This window comes from Trichomonas vaginalis, chromosome II (genome assembly GCF_026262505.1).
Source record: "Trichomonas vaginalis G3 chromosome II, whole genome shotgun sequence".
NCBI lineage: Eukaryota > Parabasalia > Trichomonadida > Trichomonadidae > Trichomonas > Trichomonas vaginalis.
In genome coordinates, this window is record NC_067204.1 from 5,799,188 (window position 1) to 5,820,126 (window position 20,939).

Consider the following 20,939-nt stretch of genomic DNA (forward strand, 5'->3'; position numbering starts at 1 on the left):
AGATTCCTCTCATGTTTTTGAACAATTTTGAAGAAGAATTTTTCTCAAATTTTTAAATTTAATGAAAAAATGTACTGTTAATAAAAAGTTTTTATAGTCTTTAATGTATACATGCAATTTTTTATTATAAGCTTTATTTTGAAGCTCTGATAGAAGAAGATATACTAATAAGTTGGAATTGAGGATCGGCTCTATTAATAATTGCTCCATCAGCTTGTGCAATCTTAAGAATGAGCTCTGGCTTCTTTGCTTCTGGAATTTCGTTTGTTTTTACAATTAAATTGATCAAAATTTCGAAAATCTGACCAATATCGTATCCAGCGTAAACAAGGTCGATCGTAGCGTTCTCAATTGTGTCCCAATCGGCAGATAAACATGTTTTAAAATAATTTTCGACATCAGCTGGATTTGGAGCTCCGCTGATGCTTGTAATTATTTCTGACGTTATCTTCCTTGTCAGGGAACATGTAGATGCCGCTGATTGAGCAAATGTAATTGCTTTACGTAAATCTCCACCAGAAATGTTAACTAATGTCTCATAAGTATCTTCGCTATCTACTGATAAGTTTTGGTCTTCAAATATCTTGTGAAGTCTCTCTATAATGGCTGGGCGATCTAATGGTTTAAATCTGAATTTTGCGCAACGAGATAAGATTGGGTCAATGATCTTAGAAACGTAGTTGCATATTATAATGAAACGAGTAACCGATGAGTATGTTTCTATGATTCTTCGGAGTGCATTTTGAGCTGCAGAAGTCATTGAATCTGCTTCATCCAAAATAACAATCTTAAATGGGATTTTACCGTTAGGAACTGCTAATGATGCAAATTCTTTGATAGAGGAACGAACTGCATCGATACCACGTTCATCTGAAGCATTAAGCTCCTTTACACGTAACCTAAAGTCATCCCCGAATAGAGATCTGCATAATGCAAGTGCTAATGATGTTTTTCCTGTACCAGGTGGACCGTGGAAAATTAAATGTGGTAAATCTCCTGTTTCAAGTGTTGTTTTTAATGCTTTAACAGCTTCTTCCTGTTGAACAATATCATCAAGGTTCTTTGGACGGTATTTTTCAACCCATGGGAGATTGTCGGCTGTTTTACTCATAATTTTTTTTAGAAGAAAAAAAAAATGAAATTCCTCTTTGATTTCATTTGACTAATTGCTTTAAAAGAGAGAGAAAAATATATTTGAAATGTTCCACAGATAGCAAATTTGTTCTTAAAATTGTAATATAATCTAGAATATATTTAAATTATTTTATGAGAGGATGCTAGAGAGTGGTTTGTATACCCTTAAGTCTCCAGATCCATATTGGTAAATATTTCTAATGGACATTTCCTCTTAAATCACTTATGGATCTAGAAAGATATACACTTCTAATTGTTTAGTGTTATTTTTTGTTTTCTCAATAGAATACTGAACAAAAATCATATGCATTATTCAATTTTTATAGTCATTAAGTAACAAATATTTTTTGTTGAAGCAATATCAGTCCAGATTCTAATTCTGTATTATGGATTTTCCTTTAACTGTGACTTATTTAATGAGTTAAGAAATTGAAAGATTTCAAGGTGACCATGTTCTGATGCTAAAATGAGTGAAGTCTTTCCGTATTTATCTTTCATATTTATATTAGCTCCAGCAGAAATTAGGCATTTAACGATTTCAAGGTGACCGTGTTCTGATGCTAAAATGAGAGAAGTCTGTCCTTCATTAGTAGTTGCATTTACATCAACTCCGGAACGGATAAGGCATTCAACAATTTCGAGATGACCATTAGATGATGCATAATTAAGTGGATTCAATCCAAATTTATCGTTTGCATTCATTTCCGCCCGGGCAATGATAAGGCGCATAACAATTTCAATTTGACCATGTTGTGACGCATAACAGAGAATATTTATGCCATTGTGCTTTTCTTCAGTATTGGCTCCAGCAGATAGAAGATATTTGACAATTTCAATATGATTATTTAATAATGCCAAAGTCAGTGGAGTAAATCCTCCATCATCCTTTGAATTTATGTTGGCTCCAGCAGAAACAATATATTTAACAATTTCAAAATAACCCCATTGTGAGGCATAAATGATAAGATTTATGCCACCATTATTTTTTGGATCGATATCAGCTCCAATAGAAAGAAGATATCTAGCAATTTCAAAATTGTTTCTAAATATTGCCCAAGTGAGTGAAGTATATCCTGTATTATCTTTTGCATCCTTATCAACTCCTGCTGATATTAAATATTTAACAATATCAAGGTGATTAAATTGTGATGCATAAATGAGTGGAGTGCATCCTTTTTTAGTCTTTGTTTCTTTGTCACAACCACAATCGATGAGCATTTTAACAATATTTATATTTCCTTTTTCGCATGCAACATGAAATATATTTCTTTCTTCATTGTTATTTGTTTGGTACGTCTTTTCCCAAAGTCCTTCGTTGCAAGCCTTTAGCTTCAAAATTTGGTTTCTTGTGATTGAAAGTCTATCATGGAAATCGTAAATGCTTTCAAAATCATGTGAATCCTTAACATTATCATTTTGTGAAAGAAAATCTCCCAATATACTAAATGCCTCATTTGCCTTGCGAATTTGAGATCTAAGTGATTGTATTTCTTTTTCTGTTTGATTTAAAATATCAATGATTCCATCTATTACACTGAATTTCAGATATTTTCTTATCGATTTCAAAGTTGAGACGACCTCATTAATATTTTGAATAGAAACATTTGCACTTCTAGAACAAAAATACAAATCTTTTGTATCAATAGTAGTAGGGCACTGCATTAGAAGAGAATTGAATTCATCCGGTGTTAATATGGAGTGTTTCAAGATTTTTTTTATATCTTGTATTTTAAATATATCAAAAAAGGTCCATCCTTCGATAAAATCTTTAACATGAGACGTGAGATATTGAAAATTAGGCTCCATAACTAAAAGAATAATGAAAAAGTCGGAACTTTACAAATTAATTTGTATAAAAAATAATTTGTGAAAAAAATTTGAGTTCAAAATTTAATTTGTGAAATTAATTTTAGTGTGCATACACAATTTTCTAACACTAACGGCAATTTCCTGTTTAATGTTTTAAGGGATCATTACAAAAATTGTGAAACTCAGAAAAATTGTGAGACAATTTGTGATTTATCGTTTTAACCTCAATTTGGAATACATGTTTTAATTCTCACCTCATTGATATTTTTAAATTGTAGCCGAAACCAATATATTACTTAGGTAAGGATGTCAATTTGGAAGAAAAGTGAGAAAATTCCTAAAATGCTAAAAATGAATTTTCCAAACGTACTTTTTTATCTCATTTTTTTGATTTTGAAAAAAATTTGGAGAGAAGAACTCTTCGTTTTTGAATTTTGTCACGATGGTTTTAAAGTATATTAGATACATGTATTGATATTACTATTTTTGTATATTTTGAGAGAAAATCCCTAAAAAGTGAGAAAATCTGAGACGGTTTGAGAAATATATAAACTATTGAAAATTTGAATTAAACTTCTAATTTGGAAAAAAGAAATTTGGAAAGAAGAAAATTCAAAAATCGAGATTTAGACTCAGTATCAAATGGAGAACAAAATGTTTCTTCATATGAAGGAAAAATTTTCTTGAGAAGAAATAGAGTTTTTTAAAATTTTATTGTATGTAATGAAATAAACAAATATTAAAATTATTTTTTGATAACAAGAAAATTCCCAACAGAAAATATTTGAGACAAAGAAAAAAAGAAAATTGAAAAATATTACTCTCCTTTACATTTCATGAGATTTTCAATTTATTTTCATAAAAATTGACAATTTTATACGTTTAGATGAAAATAAGTGATTTTGCTTGAAATAAAAATTATTGTTTGTTTACAGCTATCAAATAGATTTTTGCTATTTTGATTAAAATTTGTTAATCAAATTAATAATTTTTTTCTAAATATCTTAAATATCTGGATCACTCACTGATACGATGAATTAAACGATAAAAATAATACAAACTCAACTAAGTTTCCTGTCTTTCAACCAAAAAATATTATGCAATTTAAATTAAATTGTTTATTCAAAGATAAAACAAAGATAAAGTAATTATAATTATCATATACTTTATGAATAACTCTCTAATTGGATAAGATTTTCGTACAAATATTTTTATTAATATCGATAAGAATATGTTTACCTACTATCACCATATGTCGATAAACGAGAGTAGAGTGATTTTTATCATCGAAACTTTTTAAAAGCTGTAAGCAGGAAGTAATAATCTTGTTTTTTCTGAGTTAGTTGTAGAACTATTGATGCCCGAGTTATCATTGTGATGTAGAAGGATATCAATGTACTGACTGAAGGATATGAATTGAATTGAATTTTATTGAATTTCAATTTGATCAAAATTTGTTGAAATGATATGAATGTGTCAACTTCTGTATCATTCTCCTTCACTCCTTCCTTATTCTTTCGAGAACGAAGCTAGCTCAGCTTTCGCTGAGCGAATTGGCACTTTTCATGCCCTAAACGTACATACTCTCAAATTTATCGAAAAAAATAAAACTACCTAAACTCGTATATTCTTATTTTAAATATGATATTATCCTTATATTCCACACTAAAATTCATTTAAATCAACTTTTAAAAAAAGTTCGAATCCTGCGCGTCTCACTTTTTAAATTTTCCAAATGGAAAATTATATTCTCCTAAAGTGAAAACAATTTTCCAAATTGACTTCCTTAACTTAGGACATTAAGGAAAAATTCCCAAACCAACTAAGGTTGGGTTGAAAAATGGGGGCTTCAAAAAAACTCGTACATGCCTCAAAAATTGAGAGGAATGACAGATTTTCGACGATAGGTTGTGTAAAGTGAACGATAGTTTTTGTAAAGTGAACGATAGGATGATAGATTTTTGACGATAGGATTGAGAAAGTCTATTGAAAAGTATTCAATTTTTGAGGCATGTACGAGTTTTTTTTTAATGTACGAGTTTTCAACCCGACCTTAGTTTCAGGGTAATTCAGATTTTTTTTCCCTCTCTCTCTCTTAGTGCATTTTGAAAATTTGAAATTTACTCATTTTAAATATGGGGCGAACAAAGATTTTACCTACCTTAAAAATCTTATAAAATATCTGCGAATTTTCTTATATATTAAATTGAAAGACAAGTCCTTAACTTCCACCCTTTTATAATAGGATACCCCAAAACTTATCTAATTCTATTAAGTTACTTGCTCATATAACAAAATTCAAAGAACTACAGTTTTTAAAACAATTAAAGAATTATTTGAAATACTTTAAGGGTGCACCCGTATGTACGTTTATTTGAGAGGAGGAGGATTACCCTCTCAATTTTGAGGGATTCGTTAGTTTATTTTCTCGATGAATATGAAATAAAATTTGATTTTTACCTTATCAATATACTTCATATAATATACACATGTTTATGTAAAAACTTTTTTCCAAAATCCTCAGGAATTAAGGGATTTTTGAATTTTAAGAATTTTTTTCGAATTTTTTCGAAAAAAAAATATTTTCAGAACAGCCTTAACGGCTAAGATTTAGGAACAATGTTAAGTATCAAAAAGAAAGGAGGTCTGATATAGACAACATATATCGTTGAAGGTTGAAAAAATCTCTAATATTTGAGCCCAAAATTTCAAATTTTAATTTTTTGAAAAAAGAGGCCACCCGTATGTACGTTTATTTGAGAGGAGGAGGATTATATTTTTGAAAGGGTGAAACATTATGAATATGTTAATTATATAATAATATGTATTATTATAAAAAAGAAAAAATAAAGCACGTTAAAATTTTTCTTTCTTGATTTTTTACAAAATCTACTTAGAATTATGCAAAATATGACTAAATAATTATAAATTTCAAGTTAAATTTTAATTTTGATAAATAATTTAAATTTCAAAATATCAAGTTCAGTTCGACTATGTATGTAGTAATTCCTCAATAAAGTGCCAAAACCCTATTAAAATATATGAACATTTTCAACATTTTAATGTTTTTATTTAAAAATTTGATGGAATATGAGCTTCAAACAATTATTATGTAAATAAAAATAATTAAATATATGTATTTATTCGTATTACAACCGTAATAAGTCGATTCTTCCTTTCTTCTACTGAGATTTGAATTTGATTTCGAATTGTAAAGAGATTCAAAGGGAAAATACTAGCGGATAAAAACTACCTCCATGAAAGGGTCATAATGGAGTCAAGTTGTATTTTTTGATATTTTTTGCTTTTCGAGCCTAAATAGGTAGCCAAGATAATGCCTAAAAATAAGGTTCTAAATTCTGAAGTTTACATGATCCTCTCGTGTGCACCCTTAATTGTTTGTTCGTGTAAATTATATTGAAAGTAGATAATCTCTTACGTTGCCTTTTGCAACAGCAAGTGGAGTATATCCATCATTATTCTTGCCTTCTTTCGCACCAGCAGAGATAAGATATTTAACAACTTCAAAATGGCCTTAAGCTGATGTCCAAATGAGTGGATTATCTCCATTATTATTATTTGCTTCATTATCAGCTCCAACAGAAACAAAGTATTTAACAACTTCAAGATGACCGCTCCATGATGCACTAATAAGGGAAGTAGATCCTGCATAATTCTTTGCTTCTTTATTAGTACCAGCAGAAACCAGGTATTTCACAACTTCAAGATGACCATTTTATGCTGCCCAAAGGAGTGGAGTAAATTTGTGCTCACTTCTTGATTCTTTATGCGAATTACATTCAATTAGAATTTTAACAAGTCTGAGACTTCCTCTCTGTAGACTCAGACATCTCTTTCGCTTTGCTATCTAAAAAGACAACAATACCATTAAGTAATTCTAGTTTCATGTTCTTTTTGATTGGTTTCAGTGTTGAAATGACATCTTCCAAGCTTTGAATATGAATATTGGAATTTCGAGTGCAGGAATATAATTTATCTGCGTTAGTAGTATGATGTGACTGTTCAAGAAGAGTAATGAATTCGTGTGCTGCTAGATTTGAATTTTTCATTTCCTTCAATCTCAAATACATCAAATAAATTTCCTTGTTTAATGTAATCATTGATATGAGCAGCAATGTGTTCGTAATCCTGGAAAATATCTTGGCTCATCGAGAATAGAAGCCTAAACTTTACAAAGAGTCAACCAAAATTTATTATAATGATATTTAAGTCAATTTCAATCAAAAAGATTAAAAGTTTACTAAAGATAGTCCTAAGTAATTAAAATTTTTCTTTACAAATGAGAATTTTTGAGAAATTTATCAAGAATCATTGTATCCTACACAATGTTCCTCTGAGATGATTAAATTTAAATTGTATCTCGAAAATTTATATAAACATAGTTAAAATTAATTCAAATATACGTTTTAATTTTGATTCACAAAATAATTTAATGAATTTTTAAACTGATCGAGAGCTAGACTAAATATCATAGCTTTGTATTGCTTAACCAATTTGATTTACTTGCCAGTAGCCTTCTTAAAGTCCATCTCACATTTCTTTTCGAAAGCATCTGTCATAACAAATGCACGTTGGTGCTTAGCTGTTCCAACGAGGCCTGTTTCATCGAAAACTTCGATTTCAAAGTCAAGCTTCTTTGGTGTAATTTCTTTCAATTTAGCGATAGCTGTTACATTAGCGCCTAAAGCAGATGGCTTCTTATGACGTAAGTCGAGGTGGATACCAACAGATGTTTGGCCTGGCTTGTATGTACCGGCTGGAATTGCATTGCAAGATGCTTCTTCCATTAAAGCGCCCATTATAGCTGTTGACATAACATTAGCAGTACCTGTTTTCATTGCTGGTGCAAGGTGCTCCTTTGCGACACGAAGAGTTGCTTTGCCTGTGTACATAATGACAAAAATGAAATTGAATGTTGTTTATTTTTCTAGCGTTTCTGAAGTAATCGGTATGGTTTCAGAGCAAAAGAAATGAATTGTTTTGATATGCTTCTAAAAAGAATGTTATACACGAAGAAAATCTTTAATGTAAGATTATTAATTATTCCGCGTATATTCAATTTTCAATGCACAATTCTAAAGTTCGCGGAAATAAAAATAAATCATTTCACTTCAAAATTGTTCGTATCTAAAAAACTAAAAAATTAGAATAATTGGTAGATTGATTTCGATTTATAATTCATGTTCCCACTTGTTACAGGGATTCCCTCGATTGAAATGCATAATTATTTAGCATTTGGAAAGAATCTCAAGGAGAGCAGTGCAAGCAGCCTTCTCCATAGCCATCTTGCGAGCATTGTCAAGGAAATTGCCGGATGTTCTCTGAGCAAGTGTAAGGCAGACAGCGGCTGTCTTCATCTGAGCCTCTGGGAACTTGTGGGCGAGGAAAGCGAGGAGGTAAGACTCCATTTCGAATGAAAGGGCATCCTTATCCTGAGCAAGAAGTGTTGGGATGACCTTTTCGTTCTCCATGACGAAATTGTCGTCGAGACGGCCCTGGGATGGGTAGAATGTATCAGCAGATGTATCTGGGCCGACGACTGTGCGGTAGTCTGTTAACTTCTTGAATTCTTCAAGAACCTTAAGATGGAGTTCGTGGTTGAATGGAATAGATTCCTTGGCAAACTCGAATGGGAAGCCCTCCTTCTCGAAATCTTGGCGAACGAAGTATGCGCGGTCAGCAATTGCGAAGCAGCCGATTGGAACATCAGCGTGGAGAGAGCCGCATGTTCCGAAACGGACGATTGTCATTGGGCCTTCAACAACGGCGCGTGCCTGAACAACCATGAGCTCGGCCATAGCGAAGCCCATACCAGTTGCGATGATGGAGACTGGTGTGCCTTTGTACTTGCCTGTGTATGTGCAGAAAATCATGTTGGACTGGCGGACGATGACTGGTGTGTCCTTATCGAGGGACTCGGACATTAACTTGGCTCTGTTTGGATCACCAACGGAGATGATGTGGTTAGCGACTTCGCCCTTCTTGCAGTTGAGTGGTTGGATACGGTCTTCAGCATCGAAGACGCCTTTACCAAGTGGATCCCAGTTAAATCCCTGTGACATTTAAAATGAAAAAAGCTTTTTTATTTTTTCAATTAACCGATGAAAACGATGAAAATCAGAAAGATTTTTTCATCGCTCTCCATCAGAATTTTTTTGGTCAATTAAACTCATAATTTAAATGTTTTGTACTTAAGATAGTATTGAAAATTAATTGTTTGATGAGAGGTAGGGCAACGATAGGTCAAAAAGGCTTCTCTGATAGATTTCCTTGCCTTTTGGGTATGCTATAATATATAGCCTAGCATGATAGGATATGATGTCAAAAGTTAGAACATAACTTAGGATCTTGAGAAAAATGAAAAACAAAAATTACATAAAAAAAGAAAAATTTTATCTAATTTGTTTTTTTGGACCGAATAAGTAATTTTATTGAATTTCAATATGACACATAGATTTTATTATTAGTAATAAATATAATGGTTTACTATTAACAAGGAACCTAAACTAATGAAAATTTGATTTCAAATATTGTATATGATTATCATAGATTACCAAAATATATTGCTATTTATGAGGATATAATATTGATTATTAGTAAATTGTATAAATTTAATAAATATACCATGAATATTGAATGAATTTCTTGATTCATAGGGGTAAAACGCGCTTTTATATGATTTAGACAGAGAATTTATGAGATATAAATAACACAATAAAGGTTTATATTGAATATTTTCTAAAAATAAATCGAAATTATAAAAAACAATACATTTATTCATTGAAACTACTTGGACAAATATGAAACAAGCATTCAGGCAATACTTTTGAGACTTCAACGCATCTGATAATTTTTATATAACTTCACCTCTTATGCTTAGAGTGGAGGTATTGAGATCGTATAAGTATAGATGAGCTCACATTCAGATATGATGTGTGAACTTCTGTTTTCACTGCAATTTTGAATCAGAATAAACTCAAAACAAGAATAAAATGATATACTCACTCTCTAAATGTGTTCGAGATTTAAAGTTGTATGAATAAAACGATTCATCTTTCGAAGCCTCCCATTTAATGAGAGACTTCGAAAGATGAATGTATTCATGTAGATGAAATACTATATATGACCATGTGTGATACTAAAGATATCAAAATGTTCATTTTTAAGTGCAATAGAAGGGTTATCTCTCGTAAAATCTCAATTTAAGGAAGATTTAGAAAGAACTCCTTTCCTAAGTAGATAGTGTGTGGTTTCTGTCTTTTGGTTGATCAGGAACTATGAAATTAAGTCGGACAGAAAGAAGCTCTTTCCAAAACAGACTCCAAATGAGTTGTTCGAAAAGAACTTCCTTCTGTATATGGATAATTGTAGTTACCGCACTGAAGTATGTGATTGTGATGATGGAGTTCTCGATAAATCTAAAATCGGATTAAGATTAATTGAAAACTCAAGTAATTCTTTGAAATCTTGTGTTGTCTGGCACTATAATAACCAAAGAATGAGAATATTATGTTGAATGATGAGTACGTGTGCTCGGCATTCGCCGAGCGAATTGAGTTTAACGTACGATGAAAAGTGACAAATTTGGGCTTTTTTTCCTAGGGTTATGATCTCTTCCTTTCTGCTCAATATGACAGAAATGAAAGAATGAATTTGTACTCCCTAATTGATTACTACAATCTGTATCTATCTTTAACATAGAATTGGCTGCATTGTGATTTATACTCCAGAATTATTCAATTTAAGATCAACCTCGTAAATTTTAATCATATTGCACCAATACTCCTACGTTGAGATAAGAACATGATTATACATACCAAAGCCCCATATTAAAAATCAAAATTTAGCACCTCCATTATGCAACCACATTATTCGTCGCAAATAAGTATATTTACGCATATTATGATGCATATTCACACAACTCGTATACATGAAAAGTTATTAAAATCAGACAAAATTATTGCAATAAGGAAAAAAAAACAACTTTATTATATATGTTAGTAATGAATTACAAATATTTCTACAAAGAATGCTCAATACTTCATATAATCTTCGAATATTTCTTATTACAAGTTAATACATTTTGACTCGAACATGATAAACAAAAGCTGACACGCTGATTACTACATTTATGAAAATATAGTACGTTTCCATTCATCTGTTTACTTGTTTTTGTTGGAATAAAATCATTTTTTTTTTCTTTCATGAAATAAGAATTTTGCTGCGAAAGCAATATCTCTAACAATAATTAATACATTACGTCAACTCTGGAATGAGTATTTATCAAATATGATATCAAAATCAAAAATTAGTTGTTTTTTATGAGTAAAAACGATGTAAATTGATTATTTGACTAATTATCAAATACTTTGATTTTCCAAATTTTTTTCGAAATTGATTTTTTCATGTGAAAATTCAAATTGTTTAATTTCATTTTTGAAATTTTGAATTTTTTTTGGAATTTTGAGTTGATCAATTCAGCAGAATTGATAATGCTATTGCTTTAGGGCATACCACAAGGTGATGAATAAAAGGTGAACATTAACAAATTATTTTAAATCACAAATATCATCCTCATCAACTTTAATTCTAAAAAGAACTGTACTGAATTATGAAAATGCATGATTTACATTATTAAAATCTTTGAATGAAAATAGTACAAGATAAGTTTTTATTCATTTTTAATTAGATTTAAACGAAAAACTACTCCATATTAAAATTTAAGTCGAGAAATCGTATTTTGTTCTTATTTGTTAGCATTTTGTAGACATTCTAATCTTGAATTAATTTGTTACATGATATTATTAACAAATTTAACTGAAAAAATATGTTAATATGGAATAAACCATGATTATATAAGCTATCAATGCTATATATACATATGTAAAAGATTCATATTAACTCAATTAACAAAAATGATAGATTTTCATAAAGGTTCAATCTAGGTTCGTCCGAAAATTTTGATTTTTATATAGAAGACATAGTTTCATATACATAATTAAATTTTCAAACAAATTTGATCATACCATTTATTAAGCAGGATAGTATATTAATTACTATCAGTATAAAAATATAAAAATGATTATATTTAATTATTGCATAATTTAGTCAAAGAGTTATAAGCCTCAAGTGATCGTTATCACCTTCAATGCACGTATACTTTATTGATTCATAGATATTTAATCTATGTTTGACATGTTGTTGTCGTCATTCGTTTTGTTCCCATTCTTCCTAAGTTAGAATTAGAGAATACACCATCCACATCATCTAATTTGGTCCTCAGCGATAGATTGGTTCATTTTGGAGGAGTCCCATCAGACAGTTTTCGAGCACCAAATATCAAATTTTAATGTATACAAATCTTTAGTGATTTATCTCTTTTATGATGAGTAAAAGGTTTCTGCTCATCAACATTTGATTTCCGACATATATGATTTCTAATTGCAATTATTTACTTTCTTTTTATAATCTAACTCTGTGACTCATACCATAAATTAATTATTGGAAAGTGTCAATATGTTTGGCACAACGCATGGCGGAAGATACCAAACCATGCAGGGAATATGATACGTTTAAGATCTCCGAACTTTTTTTCCAAAAATTTTCTATCGTTGCCCTACCTCTGTTTGATGTAAACAATTGTATAGAGATTCACCATCACAATTTGAAGCGTTTGTTTATGTTCATCTGACTAGGTATCGTCTGTACTTGTATAATTATTAGACTGATGATTGAATCGTCACATCAGAAAATTATTGCATTACAGCATTTATCTTAATAAGTAAATTCTGTCTGTTTTAAGAATATACTAGGCCAACACTATCTATTTGTACTGTTTATATAGTAATTTATTCTAATAAATTTTTTTCACAATATTTTTTTTAGATAAATGGATTATTTCCTGATTTATAATCATCACTTTTTATAGTGTTTTGGATTATGTCACTTACAAGGTTTTATTATAAAATTTGAAATCCCAAATCAATATCATCAGGTTTTCAATCCTTTTATTGTTGACCACTAACTTTTGTGTACATTTAAATAATGAAATCATTTACATTCAAATTATGATATAAATTATTAAAATAATTATTTCTATAGTATAATTAAACTGCAATGGTATGTTATTAAGTTATATATTAGATATATTTATTAGACAATCCTTCTTGTTATGGATATTTCTATTTCAAAGTAGAATTTGATAAAAATTCTTTCATTTGTATTAAAATCTAATTATTTTGGTAGCTAAATTATATAAACAAGTTATTCTACTGCATAATTTCATGATTGTATTAATTCTATTTTTTAAATCTTTTATTTAAAATTCAATTGTTTCACCATCTGCTGGAATTGAAACAAATTCTTTAATATTGTTTTGATTCACAGCTTCTGAAATATCAATACGTGTTTGTGTTGCATGAGGAACATTATCCATGTGAGAAACAACAATATGAATATTTGGAAAATCTTTGTGCATCTGGACAACATCATCTTTACCCATCAAAATTGGGCCAAGAGGCGTTACTGGGCGGCAAGCATTAACAACGACCACATCCGGTTTCAGCTTCTTAATTGGATCAATAAGCAACCAAATAAATTTTCTTGGATTCTGATGGAGATGAGAGAACAAAACCAGCGACAGCTCTTTTCATGTGAAAGGCATCATAGATCTTTTCTTCTCCATGATTTGTATTGGTTCTATAAATAGAAATATTTCCAAAAGTTGTCACATCCTTCGAAAGAACCTCTGCATGCTTGAATCCCAATTTGTCAAGAATTTCTTTTTCTTCTTCATCTTGTGCAAAGATTGGAATCTCTTTATTCAACAAATTAGCAGAGTACTCAGAAAAATGATCGACGTGCATATGAGTGACAATGATTGCATCAACATCTATGATTTTTTCGATCGGAAGAGGTAAGGGGAAAATTGGAAATCTTTGTGTTGGGTCTCTAGCAAAAGGAATTGGATCACAAGCATCTTTTGGATCAAGCCATGGATCTACAAGAAATCTCTTTCCGGCAAATGTGATGATCACTGTTGCATTTCTAATTTGTTGGAACTTCATTCCAAAAAAATGAATTGTATATGGCCTTCAAAAAAAAGTTGATGAAAATTCAGACGAATCATTGAAGAGTAGGGGTAATTTTAGCTAAAAGTGACATATTTGTAAAAAGTGACACGCCCGTGAAGGGTGTGATTACCGATCGCTAATTTCGACAGTTTAGAATTTAAAATTTTTTATGGAACTGTTGCGAGTTTCATAAAGAATTTAAGGAATATAAGCAAAGATTTGAATCAAAATCTTAGACCTAAGCCGCTCGATTCGCTCGCGGCTTCCGCGAATTACAGATCAGCAAAGATTTGAATCAAAATCTTCGAACTAAGCCGATCGCTTCGCTCGCGGCTTTCTTTATTATTTTAAATTTGCATATTTCCATCAAAAGTTCATAAGGTAAAAAATTTCGTTTATTTTTACTAAGAAAAAAAAGGTTTTTGATAATAAATTTATTTTATTTCGAAAAAGTAGCAATAATCGTAAAAGGGTATTGATAGGCTTGCTAAAGTAACTAATTTTAGCTGTCAAATACTTTTGTATTTTGAAGTAAATTAATATAAATTTGTTTTTACTTTTATTTCGAAAAAGTAGCAATAATCGTAAAAGGGTATTGATAGGCTTGCTAAAGTAACTAATTTTAGCTGTCAAATACTTTTGTATTTTGAAGTAAATTAGTATAAATTTGTTTTTACTTTTATTTCGAAAAAGGAACAATAATCGTAAAAGGGTATTGATAGGCTTGCTAAAGTAACTAATTTTAGCTGTCAAATACTTTTATATTTTGAAGTAAATTAGTATAAATTTGATATTATTTTAACTCCCTTTGAAAACCTCAATTTTCCATACAGAGGGAACGGGAATAGCATCCAATATTCCCTGAGAATGGTTGCGCATTCTCAGTTCCCTCTATATTTCGAACGAAGCTCTCATCGGTCTTTTTTTTAATACTAAACGTTTTTTTTTCCCTGTCACTTTTAGCTAAAATTTGGGTTTGCCAATTTGCTATTCCATTGAAGTATCACAAGGAAACTGTATCAGCTATATGATTAGTGCCAATAAAAAGAATGAAAATGTGAAAAGAATTAGTTTTATAAACAGCAAAAATATTAATATTAATTATATCAGCTATTGTTCCACAATTTGTAAATGTATAGTGCTGGTATTGTTTTTCGAAGCTTGTGACCCTATTCCAATTTTTTATTGATATTTTTGTTCAAATGTCGATATAAAACTTTATTCCCTACATAATATTATCTGAATTAGATGGTTCATTATGGTACTACATAAATCTTTACAATAGAAGTAAATTTATGTCTGATTATTTATTTCATTAGCAAATAAAATCAAAAACACAAGTTTCTATGCTCTAGAAATCGATATAAATAATGAATCTCTTGATATTTTTGTATGACACCAAATGCGCATTTTTGATCACAAAGTCAACTTAACATAACATCAACACTCAAGCATATTCTCTATATCTAATCAAATATCATTCAAAAAGTTCATTTATACTCAAAATTTTAATGTTTCCCGCGCGACCGATTGTCAAACTGGATTCTCATCCCGCAATTGAACGCTTGAAAGGTATGAATGAGGAGCAAAAGCTTGATTGTATTCCAAGAATTCGAACAATTGGTTTACTCAGGCAATCCGAATGTATCACGGCATACGCCATGGAAATCTTCGTAGATATCTCTCATGGTGTCAACAATATTCTCTCAAGAATCAAAAATTTGCAACAGCGCCTTCAGAATATTGAGCAGATCGAACCTCAAGGAATTAGTGCTTTATCTGAGATCAATAAAAAGTATTGGCAGGGAAATTGCCCAGATTATTATCCTATTATGGGATACGGTGATGATGCTGCAAACAAAGAATTTGAATTCGAAGAACCTTCATTAGTTTCCAAAGTCATCAAGAGAGCAAATCCTATGCCTAACTTTGAATGCTTTTCAGATATTACAGTCGGTTATGATCCAGAAGATCCAGAAAGAGCTGTTGATTTTGATGAACTTTACTCAAATCCAAACTTCGTCAAGATTCAATATAAGCATGAACTCATCGAAAACATCAAGGCAGAGCAGGAAAGAAAGAAGAATGAAGCAAGAGAAAGAAGAGAGAGGGCAAAGGCTGAGAAAGCAGAAATGAGATCTCGTAATGAGGGAGAAAAGGCAGAAAATGCAGCTGGACAAGATGACATGATCAGTGCTCTTGCATCTCCACCACCACGCCCAGTGTTCTTATGCTGTCCTGGTCCAAAAGGTACTGCATCTCATGGTGCAGTTCCAGCTTCTCTCAAAGCTGTCAAAGGTATCTCATACAGCGCATCATCTCCAACACGCAGCATCAGGTTTGCTTCTCCAGGTGCCGCTCCTGCTGCAGCAGCACCACCACCACCGCCTCCACCGCCTCCTCCTCCACCACCAGGTGGCCTTCCTCCACCACCAAAGACTGATGGTCCAGGTTCCAAGGCTCCATCTCAGCCGAATTCTGCAATCAGTGGACAATCAACGGCTGATTTGCTCAAAGCAGGCGTCAAACTCAAGAAGGTTGATGCTGGTCCAGCTACTGTTTCTCATCTTGATCTCATTAAGCAAGGTGTTAAGCTCAAGAAGGTTGACAATTCCAAACCGCTTCCACCTGTTCCAAAACAAAGTGTCGAGAACGTGGATCCAACAGCTCTTTCATTGCAAGAAATTCTTGCACGCGCTGCTTCTATCAGAGATGCAGTTGCTGACTCGGATGAAGACGATGATGTGGATGAGAGTGAGTCTTCATCAACCACATGGTAATCGAAATGATTAAATAGCATCATTTTATCACATTTAAACTTAATTTTTACTAATTTTGAGATATTTGTTGAAATTATATTTGGTATATGTTTCTCAAGTATGAAAATATAGTTTGTATGGGGCTAATTAGTTTCACTTGCAATTTTACGATTAGTTCTCATTGAATTTGAAAATATTTTCAAAATATAGATATGACGGCAAAGATTCTGTGTGGGCAAGTGTTGTTGTCGGATTATTTATGCATATTCGAATGAAAATTCACTAAAAATTGATTTGTAAAAAATTCAGAATTATTCAATGGATTAGAACATGAACTTCAATATATTGATGTTATGCATATCCTATTATATTCGATAAATAGCATAAATTTATATTTTATCCAAAAATTAGATAAGATTTATCAGCTTTCTTCAAATTGTACAGTAAAGAAGCATGGTTTCATAATATTTTATGCTTGTGTTTACCGTAGTTAAAAATCATGCTATATCTATGATTTATTAAGCCAAAATTGAATGAACTAATTTTATCAAGCAAATATGAAGTAGAATTATTATGAAATGATCGACATTCTTTGCTAAAAATAGTGATACAGTTCCGAAAGCGGATCAGAGTCAATGTAGCCTTCGAAAATTCGAAAAGAAAGAAAAATGAAAAGATGCAAAATTCTAAGTTTTTGAAAGAAGAGTAATGGTTTTTGAAATCCATGATACATAAAAATATGAAAAACTTATATGAATCAAATTGGTCGAGAATTTGGATCGTTAGATCGTTCAATTTATCTATCGGTTTTAGATTGAACTAGGCATGCTTCTTGCAGCGGGAAGTAACTTGAAAGAAGCTAAAGTAGTCATGCTTGGCTCAACAACTGTTGGTAAATCATCTATTGTGACAATGCTCACGCGCGGATCTTTCTCGGAAAGCTGTGCTTCAACAATTGGAGCAGCATTTCTCTCAAAAACAATTAATTTAGGCGATCAAGAGTTGAAATTGCAGATTTGGGATACTGGAGGTTCAGAAAGATATAGAGCAATGGCACCAATGTATTTCCAAAATGCAAATGCTGCAATTATTGTTTATGATATTACTTCTTCCACTTCATATAATGATGTAGAAAGTTGGCTTAAAGAATTACGCGAAAAAGGCCCAGCTTCAATTATAATAGCGTTAGCAGGAAATAAATCTGACCTCGATCAGCAGAGATGCGTTGCTACCGAGGATGCACAGAGCTTCGCTCAAAAGCATGGAATCCCAATTTTCAAAGAAACATCTGCTCTCAAAGGTATAAATATTCAAGAAATTTTCACAGATGTTGCTGTAGCCATAGCTAGAGGTGCTGTTTCAACAGCTCCAGCTGAGCAAGTAACCCTTACTGAAAGCAATCCTAAAGACAAAAAGAAGAAGTGCTGTTAAATATTTTATTCTTTCGAACTATATTCTATTTTTATATGCTTCCATATTCATTATATACTACATGATATAATACTGTTATCTCGGATTTTGAGCAAATTTTGCCGACTTTTCGGTAATATCTCTGACATCTAATTTTCCAATAGATATCGCAATTAGTTTTGGTATCTCAGAATATATAGTAGTTTGCAGCTGATATTCAAAATCTGTCTAAGCCGAAAAAAATCGCAATCTTGAAAAAGTTGTAAAAAGGGCTATGATGCTGCTCTTAAGCTCTTATATCATGTTGTGATGTATTTAATGGCACTGAATGACTATGTTCAAATGATCGGGAATCTCAGAATTCAAATTGCCAGCCCTCATATCAAAATAATTATTAGATTTATGAGTGAACGTAGAATACATAGAATTATTGTTTGTTTTTAAACTTGATATTTTGAAATTTTGAAAAAGGCTGTGTATTTGCATCTGAGCTTAGCAATGTAGAATACAAAAGCAAAGTAAATAGATTTTATGTGTTGTGATTGAAAATGCATGAGCAATATTGCAATTGATAATAATAGTAGTCCAAGCTATACCACGTCCTATCAATCGACTCTAATTACGCTAGTTCTAGTAGTATCAACTGTATTTATAATGTGATTAATATTTCAATAAATATTGAATTTCAAAGCCAAAAACTATGTATTTGACTACAAAAATATAATTCACCTATTAATGTAAGAAGCAGATCCTTGTTTGTTCAATGCATATTCCACAATTGTATTGGGAATCATAAAGTGAATACAATTTTCGAAAAAAATACGTGTGACATTAAATATATTCAATGAGTGCGTTTATGATTTGTGTTAATTGAACAATATCACACAAATTTATTCCCGGATTAAAATATTCTTAACTTTTTCACATTGGAAAAAGGATATCCGATACTACCAGGCAAGCCCCAACATTATCAATATCGACATAAGCCCAAATAATTCTTTTCTGAAATAAAAACTGACAGATAAAATTTTATGGCGGAAGAATCACAGAGCCCGCCTGTTGAAGAGAAATCTTCAATTATTCATACAATCCTCCTTGCAATATTCAGCATCGTGGTTGTATTAATTTTCAGTTTCGTTATAGCATTCTCCAAAGATGAAGAAGAATATGACAAGGTTACGGTGTTAATCCAGCTCATTCTTGCTGGAAGCCTAATGTTGTCTGGCTTGTTCATGCTTTTTATCAACGTTATGGGCTCAGGTCCATTCTCAATGAGATTTTTAAGACCAGTCTTCATGAGATCATCTGCATCTGTTTTCCTTTCATTTTTAAAGGAACAAGAAATGAAAGTCAGAAATTTAGGTGCACTTGCTCGCATTAACAATTCAAAAACAATTACATTCGATGAATCAATTGCATTACAGGCATCAGCAATTACCTCAGTTGGAATTGTCAACGATGACTTCGCAATTGATCTCTATGAAATCAAAGAAAAGAAACTTTTCATTGATGATACCAAATGTGATGTTCCAGATCAGTTACGTCTCATTGCTGATGCACTATATGCCAGCAAGAAGGAATTCGTATCATTTTCAAAGCCAATCGATGATTTTTACGCAATTTTCGGAGATAAGCAAAAACCAGCTCAATTAAAATGCCGTTCCGCAAAAGACGTCATTGCTGATGGAAAATTGCTCTCATCCGAGCTTGACAAATTACGTTTTGCAGAGAAAACTGCCACAGATCGTTGCCGTTATTTGATTGCAATCCTTCGCGACGAAACTCGTCTCATCGGTCTCGCTGAGATACAGCTCATTGCAGATGGGTTAGTTATCGACAGCAACAAAGTACATCTCAGAACTCATCTTAATAAAGAAACAGAAACGATGATTGCAAAGAGATTACGCATTTCAGAAGAACCACCAAAATTTCCAACCCTTTCCGTCGATAATGGCCAAGTTTACTACGAAAATAATAATAATTCCAAAGAAAGAGTTGCTACAATCTCCAGTCCAAAGCTTGCCCTTCAGCTCAAGCCAAAGGGCCTTTCAGAATCACGTTACTGCTACCTCATTCTCATTCCTTACATCATTTGCTGCTTAATTGCTCCTTTCGGACTTTACAGCGTCATTGTCGAAGACAACAAGCGCTTATTCTCCCTTATTTTCATCGCTCCAGCATTTTACGCAGCAGTTCGTGGTGGTTTCCTCTCATGTTTGCGTTTATCCATCATTTCAACAATAATTGTCATCGCCGTAGGTACTCCAATTTGCTACTTCTTCACTACCTACCTCGCGGATAACGCAATCATCGGGTCCGAAAAGTCCATCTACATCATCATCGCTGCTGCCGGAATTATTGACGTTCCAATCTTCAATCTCTTCATCGGCATCCTCTGCTTCTGCACGAATGCCGTCAACTTCGTCAACGAGGATGGCTTTGAGCACGCTTCCTGCTTGCTTGCTTCAGTTGCCGCCTACATTGTTTTGATATTTGCTCTTACTATTGTCGCCAGATCAAAGATAGATACATCTAAGAAATAAATTTGATTTATCTTTATTTAATAATTCTTTCATCTTGAATTTTTTGATTATTCTTTCATCTTGACAAGGAAACAGGTCGCGGAACAAGAAATGAAACAGAAAGGAATATCAGCACTAATATGAACAACAACTGCTCTTTCCATCAGCTGATAAAGATATTTTTAAAAAAAAAATCGCATTCTTCAAAATCT

General features: G+C 31.8%; 10 protein-coding genes across 10 annotated transcripts, besides 3 other annotated features; 3 read left to right on the plus strand and 7 right to left on the minus strand.

Annotated features, from left to right (window-relative positions):
• Window positions 1-88: 88 nt before the first annotated feature.
• Window positions 89-1,306, minus strand: TVAGG3_0493120 (DNA replication; the record flags this gene model as incomplete). The annotated part of the gene is made up of 1 exon (XM_001323783.1): window positions 134-1,111. One exon carries the CDS (start codon window positions 1,109-1,111, stop codon window positions 134-136), a length of 978 nt encoding a protein of 325 aa, XP_001323818.1.
• Window positions 1,307-1,402: 96 nt separating this feature from the next.
• On the minus strand, window positions 1,403-2,796 carry TVAGG3_0493130 (ankyrin repeat protein family; the record flags this gene model as incomplete). Its single annotated transcript, XM_001323782.1, has 1 exon — window positions 1,519-2,796. The coding sequence occupies one exon, from the start codon at window positions 2,794-2,796 to the stop codon at window positions 1,519-1,521; it is 1,278 nt and encodes a 425-aa protein (XP_001323817.1).
• Window positions 2,797-5,293: 2,497 nt separating this feature from the next.
• Window positions 5,294-6,334: a mobile genetic element.
• Window positions 6,335-6,539: 205 nt separating this feature from the next.
• TVAGG3_0493150 (protein ubiquitination) lies at window positions 6,540-7,090 on the minus strand (the record flags this gene model as incomplete). The annotated part of the gene is made up of 1 exon (XM_001323781.2): window positions 6,756-7,064. One exon carries the CDS (start codon window positions 7,062-7,064, stop codon window positions 6,756-6,758), a length of 309 nt encoding a protein of 102 aa, XP_001323816.1.
• Window positions 7,091-7,352: 262 nt separating this feature from the next.
• On the minus strand, window positions 7,353-7,877 carry TVAGG3_0493160 (thioesterase, BLR0278 family; the record flags this gene model as incomplete). The annotated part of the gene is made up of 1 exon (XM_001323780.2): window positions 7,464-7,856. The coding sequence occupies one exon, from the start codon at window positions 7,854-7,856 to the stop codon at window positions 7,464-7,466; it is 393 nt and encodes a 130-aa protein (XP_001323815.1).
• Window positions 7,878-8,093: 216 nt separating this feature from the next.
• On the minus strand, window positions 8,094-9,055 carry TVAGG3_0493170 (uridine phosphorylase protein; the record flags this gene model as incomplete). Its single annotated transcript, XM_001323779.1, has 1 exon — window positions 8,193-9,026. One exon carries the CDS (start codon window positions 9,024-9,026, stop codon window positions 8,193-8,195), a length of 834 nt encoding a protein of 277 aa, XP_001323814.1.
• Window positions 9,056-10,483: 1,428 nt separating this feature from the next.
• Window positions 10,484-10,533: a mobile genetic element.
• A 2,749-nt stretch (window positions 10,534-13,282) lies between these two features.
• On the minus strand, window positions 13,283-13,465 carry TVAGG3_0493190 (beta-lactamase superfamily domain-containing protein; the record flags this gene model as incomplete). Its single annotated transcript, XM_001323778.1, has 1 exon — window positions 13,283-13,465. The coding sequence occupies one exon, from the start codon at window positions 13,463-13,465 to the stop codon at window positions 13,283-13,285; it is 183 nt and encodes a 60-aa protein (XP_001323813.1).
• Window positions 13,466-13,541: 76 nt separating this feature from the next.
• On the minus strand, window positions 13,542-14,030 carry TVAGG3_0493200 (beta-lactamase superfamily domain-containing protein; the record flags this gene model as incomplete). The annotated part of the gene is made up of 1 exon (XM_001323777.2): window positions 13,542-14,030. The coding sequence occupies one exon, from the start codon at window positions 14,028-14,030 to the stop codon at window positions 13,542-13,544; it is 489 nt and encodes a 162-aa protein (XP_001323812.1).
• Window positions 14,031-14,096: 66 nt separating this feature from the next.
• Window positions 14,097-15,017: a mobile genetic element.
• A 530-nt stretch (window positions 15,018-15,547) lies between these two features.
• Window positions 15,548-16,842, plus strand: TVAGG3_0493220 (uncharacterized protein; the record flags this gene model as incomplete). Its single annotated transcript, XM_001323776.1, has 1 exon — window positions 15,548-16,816. One exon carries the CDS (start codon window positions 15,548-15,550, stop codon window positions 16,814-16,816), a length of 1,269 nt encoding a protein of 422 aa, XP_001323811.1.
• A 757-nt stretch (window positions 16,843-17,599) lies between these two features.
• On the plus strand, window positions 17,600-18,617 carry TVAGG3_0493230 (small Rab GTPase Rab5a; the record flags this gene model as incomplete). Its single annotated transcript, XM_001323775.2, has 1 exon — window positions 17,621-18,226. The coding sequence occupies one exon, from the start codon at window positions 17,621-17,623 to the stop codon at window positions 18,224-18,226; it is 606 nt and encodes a 201-aa protein (XP_001323810.1).
• A 615-nt stretch (window positions 18,618-19,232) lies between these two features.
• Window positions 19,233-20,760, plus strand: TVAGG3_0493240 (uncharacterized protein; the record flags this gene model as incomplete). Its single annotated transcript, XM_001323774.1, has 1 exon — window positions 19,237-20,748. The coding sequence occupies one exon, from the start codon at window positions 19,237-19,239 to the stop codon at window positions 20,746-20,748; it is 1,512 nt and encodes a 503-aa protein (XP_001323809.1).
• Between the last annotated feature and the right edge of the window lie 179 nt (window positions 20,761-20,939).